General features: G+C 48.6%; 1 protein-coding gene and 1 pseudogene across 1 annotated transcript in view; one reads left to right on the top strand and one right to left on the bottom strand.

Annotated features, from left to right (window-relative positions):
• Positions 1-18477, top strand: part of WDR36 (WD repeat domain 36) — a 260444-nt gene that overhangs the window by 15256 nt on the left and 226711 nt on the right. Inside the window, exon 2 of the mRNA XM_063964112.1 lies at positions 3585-3612. Within this exon, the coding sequence (XP_063820182.1) occupies positions 3585-3612 (28 nt within the window). The remainder of the gene's footprint in view (positions 1-3584; positions 3613-18477) is intronic.
• LOC134949364 (5S ribosomal RNA) lies at positions 11567-11684 on the bottom strand (annotated as a pseudogene).

An 18477-nucleotide genomic window follows, 5' to 3' on the forward strand; every position in this document is an offset into this window, starting at 1 on the left:
CATCTACTAGAGGGCCGCAGATTCGGAATACAGGACTGGGTCCTGGTGACCACGGATGCCAGCCTTCGGGGCTGGGGTGCAGTCACACAGGGAAGAAATTTCCAAGGAGATTTCGCTTCACATAAATATTCTGCAGCTAAGGGCCATTTACAATACCCTAAGCCAAGCAAGGCCCCTGCTTCAGAACCAGCCGGTACTGATCCAATCAGACGACATCACGGCGGTCGCCCATGTAAACAGACAGGGCGGCACAAGAAGCAGGATGGCGTTTGCTGAAGCCACAAGGATTCTCCGTGGGCAACCTACACCCAGGAGAATGGGGACTTCATCCAGAAGTTTTCCAAATGCGGGTAAACCGTTGGGAATGACCACGGGTGGACATGATGGCGTCCCGCCTCAACAAGAAGTTGAAAAGATATGGCGCCAGGTCAAGGGACCCTCAGGCGATCACTGGGGACGCTCTAGTGACACCATGGGTGTACCAGTCGGTTTATGTGTCTCCTCCTCTACCTCTCATACCCAAGGTACTGAGAATAATAAGAAGGCGAGGAGTGAAAACCATACTCGGGGTTCCGGATTGGCCATGAAGAGCTGGGTACCCGGAACTTCAAGAGATGCTGGCAGAGGACCCTTGGCCTCTGCCGCTCAGACAAGACCTGCTGCAGCAGGGACCCTGTCTGTTCCAAGACTTACCGCGGCTGCGTTTGACGGCATGGCGGTAGAACACCGGATCCTAAAGGAAAAGGGTATTCCGAAGGAAGTCATCCCTACCCTGATCATAGCCAGGAAGGATGTCACCGCAAGACATTATCGCCGCATTTGGCGAAGATTTGTTGCTTGGTGGGAAGCCATGAAGGCCCCGACGGAGGAATTTCAACTATGTCGATTCCTGCACTTCCTGCAAGCAGGGGTGACGTTTGGGCCTCAAATTGGGGTCCATCAAGGTCCAGATTTCGGCTCTGTCGAATTTCTTCCAGAAAGAACTGGCTTCACTGCCTGAAGTTCAGACTTTGGTTAAAGGAGTACTACATATTCAGCCTCCTTTTTGTGCCTCCTGTGGCACTTTTTGGATCTCAACGTGGTGTTGGATTTCCTAAAGTCACATGGGTAGAGCCACTTAAAACCATGGAGCTAAAGTATCTCCCGTGGAAAGTGGTCATGCTGTTGGCCTTGGCCTTGGCCAGGCGTGTGTCAGAATTGGCGGCTTTGTCATGTAAAAGGCCTTATCTGATTTTCTATATGGATAGGGCAGAGTTGAGGACTCGTCCTCAGTTTCTCCCGAAGGTGGTCTCAGGTTTTCACTTGAACCAACCTATTGTGGTGCCTGCGGCTACTGGGGACTTGGAGGATTCCAAGTTGCTGGACGTAGTCAGGGCCCTGAAAATTTTATTTTTCCAGGACGGCTGGAGTCGGGAAAACTGACTCGCTGTTTATCCTGATGGCACCCAACAAGCTGGGTGCTCCTGCTTCTTAGCAGTCTATTGCGCGCTGGATTTGTAGCACTATTCAGCTGGCGCATTCTGCGGTAGGATTACCGCAGCCTAAATCAATAAAAGCCCATTCCACAAGGACGGTGGGCTCATCTTGGGCGGCTGCCCGAGGGGTCTCGGCTTTACAACTTTGCCGAGCAGCTACTTGGTCAGGGGCAAACACGTTTGCAAAATTCTATGAATTTGATACCCTGGCTGAGGAGGACCTGGAGTTCTCTCATTCGGTGCTGCAGAGTCATCCGCACTCTCCCGCCCGTTTGGGAGCTTTGGTATAATCCCCATGGTCCTTACGGAGTTCCAAGCATCCACTAGGACGTCAGAGAAAATACGAATTTACTTACCGATAATTCTATTTCTCGTAGTCCGTAGTGGATGCTGGGCGCCCATCCCAAGTACGGATTGTCTGCAATACTTGTACATAGTTATTGTTAACTAATCGGGTTCTTGTTGTGAGCCATCTATTCAGAGGCTCCTCTGTTATCATGCTGTTAACTGGGATTCATATCACAAGTTGTACGGTGTGATTGGTGTGGCTGGTATGAGTCTTACCCGGGATTCAAAATCCTTCCTTATTGTGTACGCTCGTCCGGGCACAGTATCCTAACTGAGGCTTGGAGGAGGGTCATAGGGGGAGGAGCCAGTGCACACCAGGTAGTCCTAAAGCTTTCTTTTTTGTGCCCAGTCTCCTGCGGAGCCGCTATTCCCCATGGTCCTTACGGAGTTCCCAGCATCCACTACGGACTACGAGAAATAGAATTATCGGTAAGTAAATTCGTATTTTTTCAAGGAGTAGTACATATTCAACCTCCATTTGTTCCTCCTGCTGCTCCCTGGGATTTGAATTTAGTTCTTAAATTTCTCCAGGGTCCTCTGCTTGAACCACTTAAGAGAGCAGATCTTAAGTGGTTAACGGCTAAAGTTCTGTTTTTACTGGCAATGGCATCAGCCAGAAGAGTGTCAGATTTAGTAGCATTATCGTGTAAGTCTCCTTTCCTAAGTTTTTTTCCAGACAGAGCAGTTCTCAGAACGAGATCTAGTTATCTTCCAAAGGTGGTATCAAAGTTTCACCTGAATGAAGAGATTGTAGTCCCAGCTTTTCAGGTATCGGGACTTTCTGCGGGAGAAGCGTCGCTGGACGTGGTCCGGGCTTTAAGAATCTACATAGATCGTACTAGTGCCATCAGAAAAACAGATTCTCTCTTAATCCTCTACGGATTCCATAGAAGAGGATGGCCTGCTAGTAAACAGACGCTGGCGAGATGGCTCCGAATGGTAATATCAGAAGCTTATTCTCATGCAGATCTCCCTATTCCGGCTAATGTCTCTGCACACTCTACACGTAATGTAGGTCCTTCTTGGGCAGCACAACAGGGTGCTTCAGCAGAACAGATATGTAGGGCAGCCACATGGTCTTCCATAAACACATTCATTAGACATTATGCCTTGGATACTTTTGCCTCTCGTGACACAGACTTCGGGCGAAAGGTCCTCCTGTGCAATCGGGAGCATCCCCACCACTAAAATGGCTTTGGGAATCCCAATGTTATCCTGTGGACCCAGCCAGAGAAATATACGTTATGGTAAGAACTTACCGTTGATAACGTGATTTCTCTTATGTCCACAGGTATCCACAGGGATCCCACCCTGACGCATCTGATTTGAGGATCTAGACAATCACTAAAACCTCTTCCTTCTTGTATGGAAGGGTGTGCGTGTGTGTTCTTATCGCCTAAACAGGTCTCTACCTGATGTTCCTGCCTAAAATCGCTGTGAAAATAACTGATTTGACTGAGTCAGTGGGCGGGACTATATGGTGAAGGCCCCAATGCATCCTGGGAGGACAGAAAGCTTGTGACCGTGTTGGTGCCATTTTCGCTGTCGCTCGACAATATCCCAATGTTATCCTGTGGATACCTGTGGACATAAGAGAAATCACGTTATCAACGGTAAGTTTTTACCATAACGTATATATCGCACCGTGTGTATACGGTTTTAGTGTCTGTTCCAGGGTTGTGCAATTGTTTGCACCTGCAAAATGTTTTGAATTAGGAAGAATAACATTTATATTTTTTGTTTTTTTCCTGCATTTTTAAGGTGAACAAGCTTGGTCAAGTAGCTGTCAGTAAGTATAGTTTCTCATTATTTTTTGCATTACTAAAATAAGATGTCAAAATGCTTCATCTTTCACTTACCAATCAAATTTTGGGTATGCTTAACATAGAAACATAGAATTTGACGGAAAATTAGAACCACTTGGCCCATCTAGTCTGCCCATGGACATACACACACTTGCACACTAGGGTTAATTTTTGCTGGGAACCAGTTAACCATATAGTATATTTTTGGATTGTGAGAGGAAACCAGAGTACCTGGAGGAAACCCACACAAGCACAGGGGAGAATATACTCACTCCACACAGTTAGTGCTATGGTTGGAATCGAACCCATGAACTCAGTGCTGTAAGGCAGGAATGCTAACCATTGCACCATACGTGTAGAAATTTGAGCAAAGCCGGTGAATTGCATGTTTCAATTAATTGCCCCTCTGCAAGGCAAAACAAAATTAAACATCATGGGTGGTTTTCAATGATAAATCATGCCCAATCTCCTTTCTAAAGTGACCCCCGGTATCGCGCATATGACGCCCATAGTAATCAGGATTAGCCTCATAAAGGGGTAGCGAGCTGAAATTATGATACCACGCCCATCAGCAGAAACGGAACGAGTGTGGAAGGGGGCGGAAAGAATTAACACCCAATGTATTTCTGCACTTTTTATTTATTGACGTTTAAGATTAATTTTCTTGTTTTGTGGATTGACCTGGGATATATTGTTGAAGATTTTCTTCAGTTGTATTGCAGCTTCTAATTTGTACTCTGCAGAAGTTGTGTTAAAGTCTTTACACTTAGAAATGGCAAGTAGTGCTTCTTGCATACAATTGCAGATGTGTCCTTATTAGTTATTCAACAAAATGGGGGGTATACAACCCTAGGCGCTTCAATTTAGTATAAAGTCCTTATATGTACAATGCACTCCTTTTAAGTAGACTCTTCAGTGTCCCTCTCTTGAACCATTCAGTACTTTTCTCTATCGTCCTAGTGGATGCTGGGGTTCCTGAAAGGACCATGGGGAATAGCGGCTCCGCAGGAGACAGGGCACAAAAAGTAAAGCTTTTCCAGATCAGGTGGTGTGCACTGGCTCCTCCCCCTATGACCCTCCTCCAGACTCCAGTTAGATTTTTGTGCCCGGCCGAGAAGGGTGCAATTCTAGGTGGCTCTCATAAAGAGCTGCTTAGAGAAAGTTTAGCTTAGGTTTTTTATTTTACAGTGATTCCTGCTGGCAACAGGATCACTGCAACGAGGGACAGAGGGGAGAAGAAGTGAACTCACCTGCGTGCAGGATGGATTGGCTTCTTGGCTACTGGACATCAGCTCCAGAGGGACGATCACAGGTACAGCCTGGATGGTCACCGGAGCCGCGCCGCCGGCCCCCTTGCAGATGCTGAAGTAAGAAGAGGTCCAGAATCGGCGGCTGAAGACTCCTGCAGTCTTCTAAAGGTAGCGCACAGCACTGCAGCTGTGCGCCATTTTCCTCTCAGCACACTTCACACGCAGTCACTGAGGGTGCAGGGCGCTGGGGGGGGGCGCCCTGGGAGGCAAATGTAAACCTATATAAAGGCTAAAAATACCTCACATATAGCCCCCAGAGGCTATATGGAGATATTTAACCCCTGCCTGTATTCACAAAATAGCGGGAGACGAGCCCGCCGAAAAAGGGGCGGGGCCTATCTCCTCAGCACACGGCGCCATTTCCTCTCACAGCTCCGCTGGTCAGGACGGCTCCCAGGTCTCTCCCCTGCACTGCACTACAGAAACAGGGTAAAACAGAGAGGGGGGGCAAATTTAATGGCAATATCTTGATATATATAAAGCAGCTATAAGGGAGCACTTATTATAAGGCTATCCCTGTCATATATAGCGTTTTTTGGTGTGTGCTGGCAGACTCTCCCTCTGTCTCCCCAAAGGGCTAGTGGGTCCTGTCTTCGTTTAGAGCATTCCCTGTGTGTCTGCTGTGTGTCGGTACGTGTGTGTCGACATGTATGAGGACGATATTGGTGTGGAGGCGGAGCAATTGCCAAATATGGGGATGTCACCTCCTAGGGGGTCGACACCAGAATGGATGCCTTTATTTATGGAATTACGGGATAGTGTCAACACGCTAAAGCAGTCGTTTGACGACATGAGGCGGCCGGACAATCAATTAGTGCCTGTCCAGGCGCCTCAAACACCGTCAGGGGCTGTAAAACGCCCTTTGCCTCAGTCGGTCGACACAGACCCAGACACAGGCACTGATTCCAGTGGTGACGGTGACGAATCAACCGTATTTTCCAGTAGGGCCACACGTTATATGATTTTGGCAATGAAGGAGGCGTTACATTTAGCTGATACTACAGGTACCACTAAACAGGGTATTATGTGGGGTGTGAAAAAACTACCTATAGTTTTTCCTGAATCAGAAGAATTAAATGACGTGTGTGATGAAGCGTGGGTTGCCCCTGATAAAAAGCTGATAATTTCAAAGAAATTATTGGCATTATACCCTTTCCCGCCAGAGGTTAGGGAGCGCTGGTAATCACCTCCTAGGGTGGACAAGGCGCTAACACGCTTATCAAAACAAGTGGCGTTACCTTCTCCTGAGACGGCCGCACTTAAAGATCCATCAGATAGGAGGATGGAAAATATCCAAAAAAGTATATACACACATGCAGGTGTTATACTACGACCAGCTATAGCGACTGCCTGGATGTGCAGTGCTGGGGTAGTTTGGTCAGAGTCCCTGATTGAAAATATTGATACCCTGGACAGGGACAATATTTTACTGTCGTTAGAACAAATAAAGGATGCATTTCTTTATATGCGTGATGCACAGAGGGATATCTGCACACTGGCATCACGGGTAAGTGCTATGTCCATTTCGGCCAGAAGAGCTTTATGGACGCGACAGTGGACAGGCGATGCGGATTCAAAACGGCATATGGAAGTTTTGCCGTATAAAGGGGAGGAGTTATTTGGAGTCGGTCTATCAGATTTGGTGGCCACGGCTACAGCCGGGAAATCCAACTTTCTACCTCAAGTCACTCCCCAACAGAAAAAGGCACCGACTTTTCAACCGCAGCCCTTTCGTTCCTTTAAAAATAAGAGAGCAAAGGGCTATTCATATCTGCCACGAGGCAGAGGTCGAGGGAAGAAACAGCAACAGGCAGCTCCTTCCCAGGAACAGAAGCCCTCCCCGGCTTCTACAAAAGCCTCAGCATGACGCTGGGGCTTCTCAAGCGGACTCGGGGACGGTGGGAGGTCGTCTCAAAAATTACAGCGCGCAGTGGGCTCACTCGCAGGTAGATCCCTGGATCCTGCAGATAATATCTCAGGGGTACAGGTTGGAATTAGAGACAGATCCACCTCGCCGTTTCCTGAAGTCTGCTTTACCAACGTCCCCTTCCGAAAGGGAGACGGTTTTGGAAGCCATTCACAAGCTGTACTCTCAGCAGGTGATAGTCAAGGTACCTCTTCTACAACAAGGGAAGGGGTATTATTCCACTCTATTTGTGGTACCGAAGCCGGATGGCTCGGTAAGGCCTATTCTAAATCTGAAGTCCTTGAACCTGTACATAAAGAAGTTCAAGTTCAAGATGGAGTCACTCAGAGCAGTGATAGCGAACCTGGAAGAAGGGGACTTTATGGTATCCTTGGACATCAAGGATGCGTATCTCCACGTTCCAATTTACCCCTCACACCAGGGGTACCTCAGGTTCGTTGTACAAAACTGTCACTATCAGTTTCAGACGCTGCCGTTTGGTTTGTCCACGGCACCTCGGGTCTTTACAAAGGTAATGGCCGAGATGATGATTCTTCTTCGAAGAAAAGGCGTATTAATTATCCCATACTTGGACGATCTCCTAATAAGGGCAAGGTCCAGAGAACAGCTAGAGATGGGATTAGCAATATCTCAAGAGGTGCTAAAGCAGCACGGATGGATTCTGAATATTCCAAAATCCCAATTAATGCCGACAACTCGTCTGCTGTTCCTAGGGATGATTCTGGACACGGTTCAGAAAAAGGTTTTTCTTCCCGAGGAAAAAGCCAAGGAGTTATCCGACCTGGTCAGGAATCTCCTAAAACCAGGAAAGGTGTCTGTACATCAATGCACGCATCTTCAGATGCACCTGCGGATAACCCTGTCTCCAAGGACAAGGGTATCTCTTCTGTGGTGGTTGCAGAGGGCTCATCTATTGGAGGGCCGCAGATTCGGCATACAGGATTGGATCCTGGTGACCACGGACGCCAGCCTGAGAGGCTGGGGAGCAGTCACACAAGGAAGAAACTTCCAGGGAGTGTGGTCGAGCCTGGAAAAGTCTCTTCACATAAACATTCTGGAACTAAGAGCAATCTACAATGCTCTAAGCCAGGCGGAACCTCTGCTTCAAGGAAGACCGGTGTTGATCCAGTCGGACAACATCACGGCAGTCGCCCATGTAAACAGACAGGGCGGCACAAGAAGCAGGAGTGCAATGGCAGAAGCTGCCAGGATCCTTCGCTGGGCGGAGAATCACGTGATAGCACTGTCAGCAGTGTTCATCCCGGGAGTGGACAACTGGGAAGCAGACTTCCTCAGCAGACACGATCTTCACCCGGGAGAGTGGGGACTTCATCCAGAAGTTTTCCACATGCTAATAAACCGTTGGGAAAGACCAATGGTGGACATGATGGCGTCTCGCCTCAACAAAAAACTGGACAGGTATTGCGCCAGGTCAAGAGATCCGCAGGCAATAGCTGTGGACGCGCTGGTAACACCTTGGGTGTACCAGTCGGTGTATGTGTTTCCTCCTCTGCCTCTCATACCAAAGGTATTGAGAATCATACGGCAAAGCGGAGTAAGAACGATACTAGTGGCTCCGGATTGGCCAAGAAGGTCTTGGTACCCGGAACTTCAAGAGATGGTCACGGACGATCCGTGGCCTCTACCTCTAAGACAGGACCTGCTTCAGCAGGGACCGTGTCTATTCCAAGACTTACCGCGGCTGCGTTGACGGCATGGCGGTTGAACGCCAGATCCTAAAAGGAAAAGGCATTCCAGAAGAAGTCATTCCTACCTTGATTAAGGCAAGAAAGGAAGTCACCGCGAAGCATTATCACCGCATTTGGCGGAAATGTGGTGCGAGGATCGGAGTGCTCCGACGGAGGAATTTCAACTGGGTCGTTTCCTACATTTCCTGCAATCAGGATTGTCTATGGGTCTCAAATTGGGATCTATTAAGGTTCAAATTTCGGCCCTGTCAATATTCTTCCAAAAAGAATTGGCCTCAGTTCCTGAGGTCCAGACTTTTGTCAAAGGAGTACTGCATATACAGCCTCCTGTGGTGCCTCCGCTGGCACCGTGGGATCTAAATGTAGTTTTAGATTTCCTCAAATCCCATTGGTTTGAACCACTAAAAAATGTGGATTTGAAATATCTCACATGGAAAGTGACTATGTTACTGGCCCTGGCGTCCGCCAGGAGAGTATCTGAACTGGCGGCTTTATCTTATAAAAGCCCTTATTTAATTTTCCATTCGGATAGGGCAGAGCTGCGGACGCGTCCGCATTTTCTCCCTAAGGTGGTATCAGCGTTTCACCTGAACCAGCCTATTGTAGTGCCTGCGGCTACAAGCGACTTGGAGGACTCCAAGTTGTTGGACGTTGTCAGAGCTTTAAAAATATACATTTCAAGGACGGCTGGAGTCAGAAAATCTGACTCGCTGTTTATACTGTATGCACCCAACAAGTTGGGTGCGCCTGCTTCTAAGCAGTCGATTGCTCGTTGGATTTGTAACACAATTCAACTTGCACATTCTGTGGCAGGCCTGCCACAGCCTAAATCTGTTAAGGCCCATTCCACAAGGAAGGTGGGCTCATCTTGGGCGGCTGCCCGAGGGGTCTCGGCATTACAACTCTGCCGAGCAGCTACGTGGTCAGGGGAGAACACGTTTGTAAAATTCTACAAATTTGATACCCTGGCAAAGGAGGACCTGGAGTTCTCTCATTCGGTGCTGCAGAGTCATCCGCACTCTCCCGCCCGTTTGGGAGCTTTGGTATAATCCCCATGGTCCTTTCAGGAACCCCAGCATCCACTAGGACGATAGAGAAAATAAGAATTTACTTACCGATAATTCTATTTCTCGGAGTCCGTAGTGGATGCTGGGCGCCCATCCCAAGTGCGGATTATCTGCAATACTTGTACATAGTTATTGTTAACTAATTCGGGTTATTGTTTAGGGAGCCATCTTTCAGAGGCTCCTCTGTTATCATACTGTTAACTGGGTTTAGATCACAAGTTGTACGGTGTGATTGGTGTGGCTGGTATGAGTCTTACCCGGGATTCAAAATCCTCCCTTATTGTGTACGCTCGTCCGGGCACAGTACCTAACTGGAGTCTGGAGGAGGGTCATAGGGGGAGGAGCCAGTGCACACCACCTGATCTGGAAAAGCTTTACTTTTTGTGCCCTGTCTCCTGCGGAGCCGCTATTCCCCATGGTCCTTTCAGGAACCCCAGCATCCACTACGGACTCCGAGAAATAGAATTATCGGTAAGTAAATTCTTATTTATTTCCACTCAGAGTGACGTGGTGTATGCAAAAAAATGTGAACAAAAGAAAATAGTGTAATAGTTTTTTTTTTTTTAATATACAAAATATTCATATGAATGTGACTGTCACGTGAATTAAATCATATATTTAAACAGTGTACCAGAACTCCACTAACAAGTGCAAAACTTATGTGACAAAAAGTTTCTTTAGTTCTGAAACTACTAACAGTGGCCTATTCAATTGATGAGAAGTGATGTATAGGCAATGAGGAGCGTACCACACTCACTATAGGCCAATTGTGAAGCAAGCTTATAAAGGTATCTTTAGCCAAGAAAGGAAGGCGTACCCCACTCAAAGAGATTGTGAAGGTTTTGAAGCACATCAGGGTATCTTTAAAGTGTTTCCCATGTGATTCCCCAAGCTGATCGAATCAAAACATCAAACTCGTATGTACCGGAAGAAAAGGAAAAGAAATATCCAATGTGTAGTATAATTGATCATAAATCTTCAGAGATTATAATCCAAGATCTAGTGATGCATACTTTTTATTAATTACGTATTGCCCCTATGGGGTAAGGTATAAACGTACCCGACTTGCTAGAGATCAGTAAATCGTAAACACATCAAGGTATCTTTAAGTATTCCTAAATTGTAAACATAGTTTGCGTACCCAACTCACAGTGTTATTGCAGTTTGTCCTTACGGAGGCCGTTAAGATAAAGATAATCGCCCAAGTTCTTCCTATTCAGTGTATAGCATCTGATACTCCAGAATAATGTGGCATTCCACACCGGGTGTTTATAAAGACCGTAAAAAGATTTTCATTGTACAAAAACCCCAAACAGGAGGGGCAGAAAGTCCATATTGGTTCTTGGCAAATAAAACCTTGAGACTGTACTAGATTACAGACACCTAGAAGAAAAAAAGAAGACTCTTTGTATGGGCGCACTCTTATTGAATCGGTAAATACCGTGTAACATGTGTAGGAGATTAAACATAACTTTTAATAGTCCAACTTTAAAATGTTTTATATAGCTCACAGAAAGCAGCTAGGAACACACACGCACGATACAGGTTCAGTCCTCATTGGGATTGCCATCAAACAGAGAACTACCTCTACCAATTAAAATATAAAGAATTTATAAAAAATTGGTATGTTCTGGTCAGTATCCGTGTTGAATGGGTTGGGGGTATGCAGCCATAAGTTTTTACTGCATCCTTCCACCCTGCCCAGTACAGATAAAACTGTATTGATAAGACCACTATGGGCCCAGGCATTAAAGAGAGCCCCACCTATATTTGAGTGGTACCGTATGACTGACTGTACCATCTGATTGATATTTAGGCAGATTTCGCATAAGTTGGAGATATTGACAGCAAAGATGTAGAAAGAAGATAGAGGTGCTTCTGCTGTTAGTGTTGTATGAATATCTGCGTCCTAATGGTTCAGTATTGCTCTACAACACTCAGTATTCCTTGGAGGTCTCCCTTCCAAGTACTGACCAAGCCCAAACCGCTTGGCTTCCAAGATCAGACGAGATCGGGTATATTAGGTCTGATATGGTAGTAGACCCACCAAACTCTGCTCATATTAACTAATGAGAGTGCACCAGAAAAATGGAGGATGTTAGGAGAAGCATCATTTAGGATTTGATCAGAAAGTACAGCTTGGTGAATCTGCTGTCTGTGTTAGGCAGGTGAAGTTCCTGGATCACAGATGAGAGTTCGCCGAATAAGTACAGCTGGAAAAAATTGAGATCCGATGTCTATGCACTGCTGTCATATACAATGTGGCCAAGGTTGGTATTATACTGGAAGCAGCCTACATGCATATACAGAATATTATGCTGCTAAATCTCCTAATTAGGATGGCAAAAGGTGCTTGTCTGCCAATACTTGATAGGTAAAACAGATTTGTGTTACTATAGAAAAAATATATATGTCACTGACCTGGTTTGGGAGTGTTGTGGACTCGGGGCTTCTTCCGATGACCGGGAAGAGGAACCGCCACTGGGTCGTAGTAGAGAAGGCCGGATGTAGGTCTTCCTCATGCAGGACTAAGACGGCAGGCGGGAGGCCCAGAGGAATTCTTGAAGGTCTCCTGTAAGACAAGACTTGTAGAAATACTGAAGGCTGGGGTACTGAGATATTGGAGACACTGTGGTGCTGGGAGTACAGGGAGTGCTGGGAGGCCCTTGGAGGCACGGAGGTGCTTGGAGGCACGGAGGTGCTTGGAGGCACGGAGGTGCTTGGAGGCACGGAGGTGTTTGGAGACACCGAGGTGTTTGGAGGGATGAGGTGCTTGGAGGCACGAGGTGCTTGGAGACACGGAGGTGCTTGGAGGCACGGAGGTGCTTGGAGGCACGGAGGTGCTTGGAGGCACGGAGGTGTTTGGAGGGATGAGGTGCTTGGAGGCACGAGGTGCTTGGAGACACGGAGGTAACTGGAGGCACGGAGGTGCTTGGAGGCACGGAGGTGCTTGGAGGCACGGAGGTGTTTGGAGGCACGGGGGTGCTTGGAGGCACAGAGGTGCTTGGAGGCACAGAGGTGCTTGGAGGCACAGAGGTGCTTGGAGGCACGAGGTGCTTGGAGGCACGAGGTGCTTGTAGGCACGGAGATAATTGGAGGCACGGAGATAATTGGAGGCACGGAGGTGCTTGGGGGCACAGAGGTGCTTGAAGGCACGAGGTGCTTGTAGGCACGGAGATAATTGGAGCACGGAGATAATTGGAGGCACGGAGATAATTGGAGGCACGGAGGTGCTTGGGGGCACAGAGGTGCTTGGAGGCACGGAGATAATTGGAGGCACGGAGATAATTGGAGGCACGGAGGTGCTTGGAGGCACAGAGGTGCTTGGAGGCACAGAGGTGCTTGGAGGCACGAGGTGCTTGGAGGCACAGGATGCTTGGAGGGACGAGGGAGCTCTGGAATCACAGCTTCCGCAGGAGAAACGAAGATACTCAGGCACCGGATCTCTGCCTGGTATCTGATTTTAAATTCCCCGCCCTAGCCTGATTGGCGGAGCAGGCAGGTGACGTCAGACCTGCTCCGCCTCCTTGCCCTCGCTTGTGATGGCGGCGTCCTTGCTTCCGGGAAGCCGCCGGAGAGCAGCGCCGACCCGCCGCTGAAGCCGGAGACCGTCAGGGGAAGAGAGGCGCCGGGCAGACCAGGCCACCCGCAGGGACAAGCGCGGTCGCCGCTGCCCGAGGTTCGTGACAGTACCCCCTCCTCCAGGAGTGGCCCCTGGACACTTCCCGGGCTTAGTCGGATGTCTGGAGTGGAAGATCCGAATCAGACGAGGAGCCGTTACTTCAGTAGCCCCAATCCAACTTCTCTCCTCAGGACCATAACCCTTCCAGTCCACCAAGTACTGTAATTTTTTATGAAGATAACGAGAGTCAAGAATAGCTTTGATTTCAAACTCCGCTCCAGCTTCTGCCACTACGGACGTTGGCCTAGGGAGTGCTGAGTGGAACCGATTCAGAATGAGGGGACGGAGTAGAGAAACATGAAAAGCGTTAGGTATTCGAAGATGGGCAGGCAAACCCAGTTTACAGACCACAGGATTTAAGACTTGTAGCACAGGGTAAGGACCGATGAACCTTGGAGCGAATTTCATGGTGGGCACCTTCAACCGGAGATTCCGTGTGGACAGCCATACCCTGTCCCCAACTTTATATTGAGGTGCGGCTTGCCGTTTCTTATTTGCGAAGAACTTGTACCGAACAGAAACCTGCTTGAGATTAGCATGAACCTTTCTCCAAATTTGTCCAAAGTGTCGTAGAGTGGACGCTACAGCAGGAACCTCTATTATCGGAAGGCTTGGAAATTCCGGAACACGGGGATGGAACCCGTAGTTGACGAAAAATGGTGATTCCCCAGTGGAAGAATGAAACAAATGGTTATGGGCAAACTCCGCCCAAGGCAACAACTCCACCCAGTTGTCCTGTGAAGGAGAGAGATACAAACGAAGAAAAGTCTCTAGATCTTGATTGACTCGTTCCGTTTGCCCATTTGTTTGGGGATGATAAGCAGACGAAAACTTAAGTTTAATGTGTAGAGTTGAACAAAGGGCTTTCCAAAACCTGGCGGTGAACTGTACTCCACGGTCAGAAACAATCTCTTGTGGCAACCCATGCAAACGAAAATGTTCTCGGATAAACAATAGAGCCAGTTTCGGTGCTGTCGGGAGACCAGTCAAGGGCACAAAGTGTGCCATCTTCGAAAAACGGTCAACAATAACCCAAACGGTGTTGCAACCCTTGGAACAGGGCAAGTCAGTGATGAAGTCCATGGAAATGTGAGTCCAGGGTCTCACAGGGATAGGCAGAGGACGAAGTAACCCTGCAGGAGGCAGACGAGGAGATTTATGTTGTGTACATTGGGGACACGAATTAACGCAATCTTGTACATCCTTCCTCATGGTGTTCCACCAGTAAGACCTTTGCAGAAACTTGTACATCTTCTGAGCGCCGGGATGACCGGAAAACTTGGAGTTATGGACCCACAGTAGTATTCCTGGGCGGAATCTAGCTGGCACGGACATTCTTCCAGGAGGAGGAGCTGGAGTAGTTAAAGCAGCAGAGACAGAAACTGGATTCAGAATTAAACCCCGCTCCGGAGGTTCATCCTCGTCTGTGGGAACTTGTGAACGGGAAAGCGCATCTGCTTTAATATTGAGAGTCCCGGCCTGGTACTTGATAATGAACGAGAATCGGGAAAAGAAAAGTGCCCATCTCGCCTGGCGAGGATTTAAGCATTGTGCGGATTTGATGTACAGCAAATTCTTGTGATCCGTGTAGATGGTAAACACATGTTTAGCCCCTTCTAGAAGATATCTCCATTCTTCCAAGGCAGATTTGATTGCCAAGAGTTCCTGGTCTCCAATAGTGTAATTTCGTTCGGCTGGAGAGAATTTACGAGAATGGAAGCCACACGGATGTAATTTCTTATCAGAGGAATACTGGGAGAGAACAGCCCCAACCCCGACTGAAGATGCATCAACTTCTAAGAAGAAGGGTTCCTCGAAATTTGGTTGTTGGAGAACTGGAGCCGTCATGAAAGCTAACTTTAAGCGAGAAAAAGCTACAATGGCTTCCGGAGGCCACAAACTAGGATTAGAACCCTTCCTCGTCAGGGCAGTAATGGGCGCAACAATGGTGGAGAAACCCTTAATGAATTTCCTGTAGTAGTTCGCAAAGCCCAGGAACCTTTGTATTGCTTTCAGGGAAAGAGGCTGAGTCCAGTCACGAATGGCCGACAACTTTTCCGGATCCATGCGAAGCTCCGTCCCCGAGATGACATAACCGAGGAACGGAATAGATGTTACTTCAAAGGTACATTTGGAAAGCTTGGCGTAGAGATGATTCTCTCGTAAACGGTGTAGCACCTCTTTGACTTGAGTCCTGTGTTCGACAAGATTCTTGGAAAAAATCAGTATGTCGTCCAGATATACCACAACGCTCTGATACAGCATATCACGAAAGATTTCGTTGACGAATCCCTGGAAAACCGCGGGAGCATTACTAAGACCAAACGGCATCACCAAGTATTCGTAATGCCCATCTCGGGTATTAAAGGCAGTCTTCCATTCATCCCCCTCTCGGACGCGTATAAGATTATAAGCTCCTCTCAAGTCGAGTTTTGAAAAAATGCGGGCTCCACGAACCCTATCAAATAACTCTGTGATTAGTGGCAAGGGGTATTTATTCTTAATAGTAATGTCGTTTAGGCCGCGGTAGTCGATGCATGGTCTCAACCCCCCGTCCTTTTTCTTCACGAAAAAGAAGCCTGCACCAGCAGGGGAGGAAGAGGGGCGAATGAATCCCTTGAGCATATTGGACTTAATATACTCCGACATGGCTTGAGTCTCGGGAAGAGACAGAGGATATGTGCGACCACGAGGTGGCATCTTCCCTGGGACAAGGTCAATAGGGCAGTCCCAAGGCCTGTGCGGTGGTAACAGGTCAGCAGCTTGTTCCGAAAATACGTCCTTGTACCCTTGATATACCTCCGGAATGTGCTCTTCATCCGTTTTGGAGGTAACACGGAGCGGACAAACAGGAGTAAGACAATTAGTGTGACAAAAGGGACTCCAGGACAGAATTTGTGACGACTTCCAGTCGATGTGGGGATTATGACTTTTCAGCCAAGGCATTCCAAGAACCAGATCATGGGGCATTTCTGGGATTACCAAGAGTTCCAAATCTTCCTGATGTAGGACCCCGACCTGCAGCTTAACTGGCCCCGTGCGCCACATTATAAGACCTTTGGAAATTCTAGTCCCGTTGATAGCCGTCAGTGAAATTGGCCGCTCGATAGGCCGTAACTTTAAACCCAAACTTTGGGCACAGAAGGAAGAAACGAAGTTCCCTGCAGCTCCGGAATCCAATAGGGCTTCACAAGACCTGGAGACTGAATTAGAGACTAGAGTTACTGGAAGCAAGCAGTCCGAAGTTGGAGAAGCTTTTGTCGTAACTCCCAGCTTGACTCCTCCGGAACAAGCTAGGCCTGCCCGTTTCCCGGACGGGCTTTACATGATTTAAGAAAATGATCTGCGGCTCCACAGTAAAGGCAGAGTTTACCCTCACGACGACGCTGTCGTTCTTCCGGAGACAGTCGGGAGCGGTTAATCTGCATGGGCTCATCTGAGCTAGGTGAGGCCACCGGCCTAGGAGTAGGATTCCGGAACCTGGAACGATCCGAACGGCTACGTTCTCTTCCACGCTCCTGCATCCGAAGATCCACCTTGACGCAAAGGGAAATCAAATCTTCTAATGGATCCGGCAGATCTCTAGTAACCAGCTCATCTTTCAGCCGGTCGGAAAGACCGTTCCAGAAGGCAGCTCTCAGGGCGTCATTATTCCAGCGTAGTTCGGAAGCAATGGTCTGGAAATGAACCACGTACTGGCCCACGGAACGGGCGCCCTGCCGAACACGGAGCAAATCGGAAGAAGCAGTGGTCATTCTGCCGGGCTCGTCGAAAATCCTTCGAAAGGACGAGATGAAGTTGGTGTAGTTCAGGGGTGTCAAAGACAAGGCCCGCGGGCCAAATCCGGCCCGCCAGACCTCGTCTGATGGCCCGCGGTGCCGCCGCCATGAAACCCCCTTCTCCCGAGTGCCCAGCTCGGGGGGGGGCGGGGTTTCGCGGAATGACGCGATTGCGTCGTGACGTCACGGCGCAAACGCGTCATTCAACGAAACCCCGTCGGAGGAGGGAGAAGGGAGCCGCGCAGACGAGGAGGGAGAGGCGGCTGAAGAGCGGCGAGAACCGCTTCAAATGTAAGTCAGCCTCTCTCCCTTCCTCTCTTTCTCTCTGTACCCTGTACCTGCCGCTATGTGTAAAATGGGGACCTATGCCTGCCACAATGTGTAAAATGGGGACCTGTGCCTGCCACAATGTGTAAAATGGGGACCTGTACCTGCCGCTATGTGTAAAATGGGGACCTGTGCCTGCCACAATGTGTAAAATGGGGACCTGTGCCTGCCACAATGTGTAAAATGGGGACCTGTACCTGCCGCTATGTGTAAAATGGGGACCTGTGCCTGCCACAATGTGTAAAATGGGGACCTGTGCCTGCCACAATGTGTAAAATGGGGACCTGTACCTGCCGCTATGTGTAAAATGGGGACCTGTGCCTGCCACAATGTGTAAAATGGGGACCTGTGCCTGCCACAATGTGTAAAATGGGGACCTGTACCTGCCGCTATGTGTAAAATGGGGACCTGTGCCTGCCACAATGTGTAAAATGGGGACCTGTGCCTGCCACAATGTGTAAAATGGGGACCTGTACCTGCCGCTATGTGTAAAATGGGGACCTGTGCCTGCCACAATGTGTAAAATGGGGACCTGTGCCTGCCACAATGTGTAAAATGGGGACCTGTACCTGCCGCTATGTGTAAAATGGGGACCTGTGCCTGCCACAATGTGTAAAATGGGGACCTGTGCCTGCCACAATGTGTAAAATGGGGACCTGTACCTGCCGCTATGTGTAAAATGGGGACCTGTGCCTGCCACAATGTGTAAAATGGGGACCTGTACCTGCCGCTATGTGTAAAATGGGGACCTGTGCCTGCCACAATGTGTAAAATGGGGACCTATGCCTGCCACAATGTGTAAAATGGGGACCTGTGCCTGCCACAATGTGTAAAATGGGGACCTGTGCCTGCCACAATGTGTAAAATGGGGACCTGTACCTGCCGCTATGTGTAAAATGGGGACCTATGCCTGCCACAATGTGTAAAATGGGGACCTGTGCCTGCCACAATGTGTAAAATGGGGACCTGTACCTGCCGCTATGTGTAAAATGGGGACCTGTGCCTGCCACAATGTGTAAAATGGGGACCTGTGCCTGCCACAATGTGT

This window comes from Pseudophryne corroboree, chromosome 1, assembly GCF_028390025.1.
Source record: "Pseudophryne corroboree isolate aPseCor3 chromosome 1, aPseCor3.hap2, whole genome shotgun sequence".
Lineage (NCBI taxonomy): Eukaryota > Metazoa > Chordata > Amphibia > Anura > Myobatrachidae > Pseudophryne > Pseudophryne corroboree.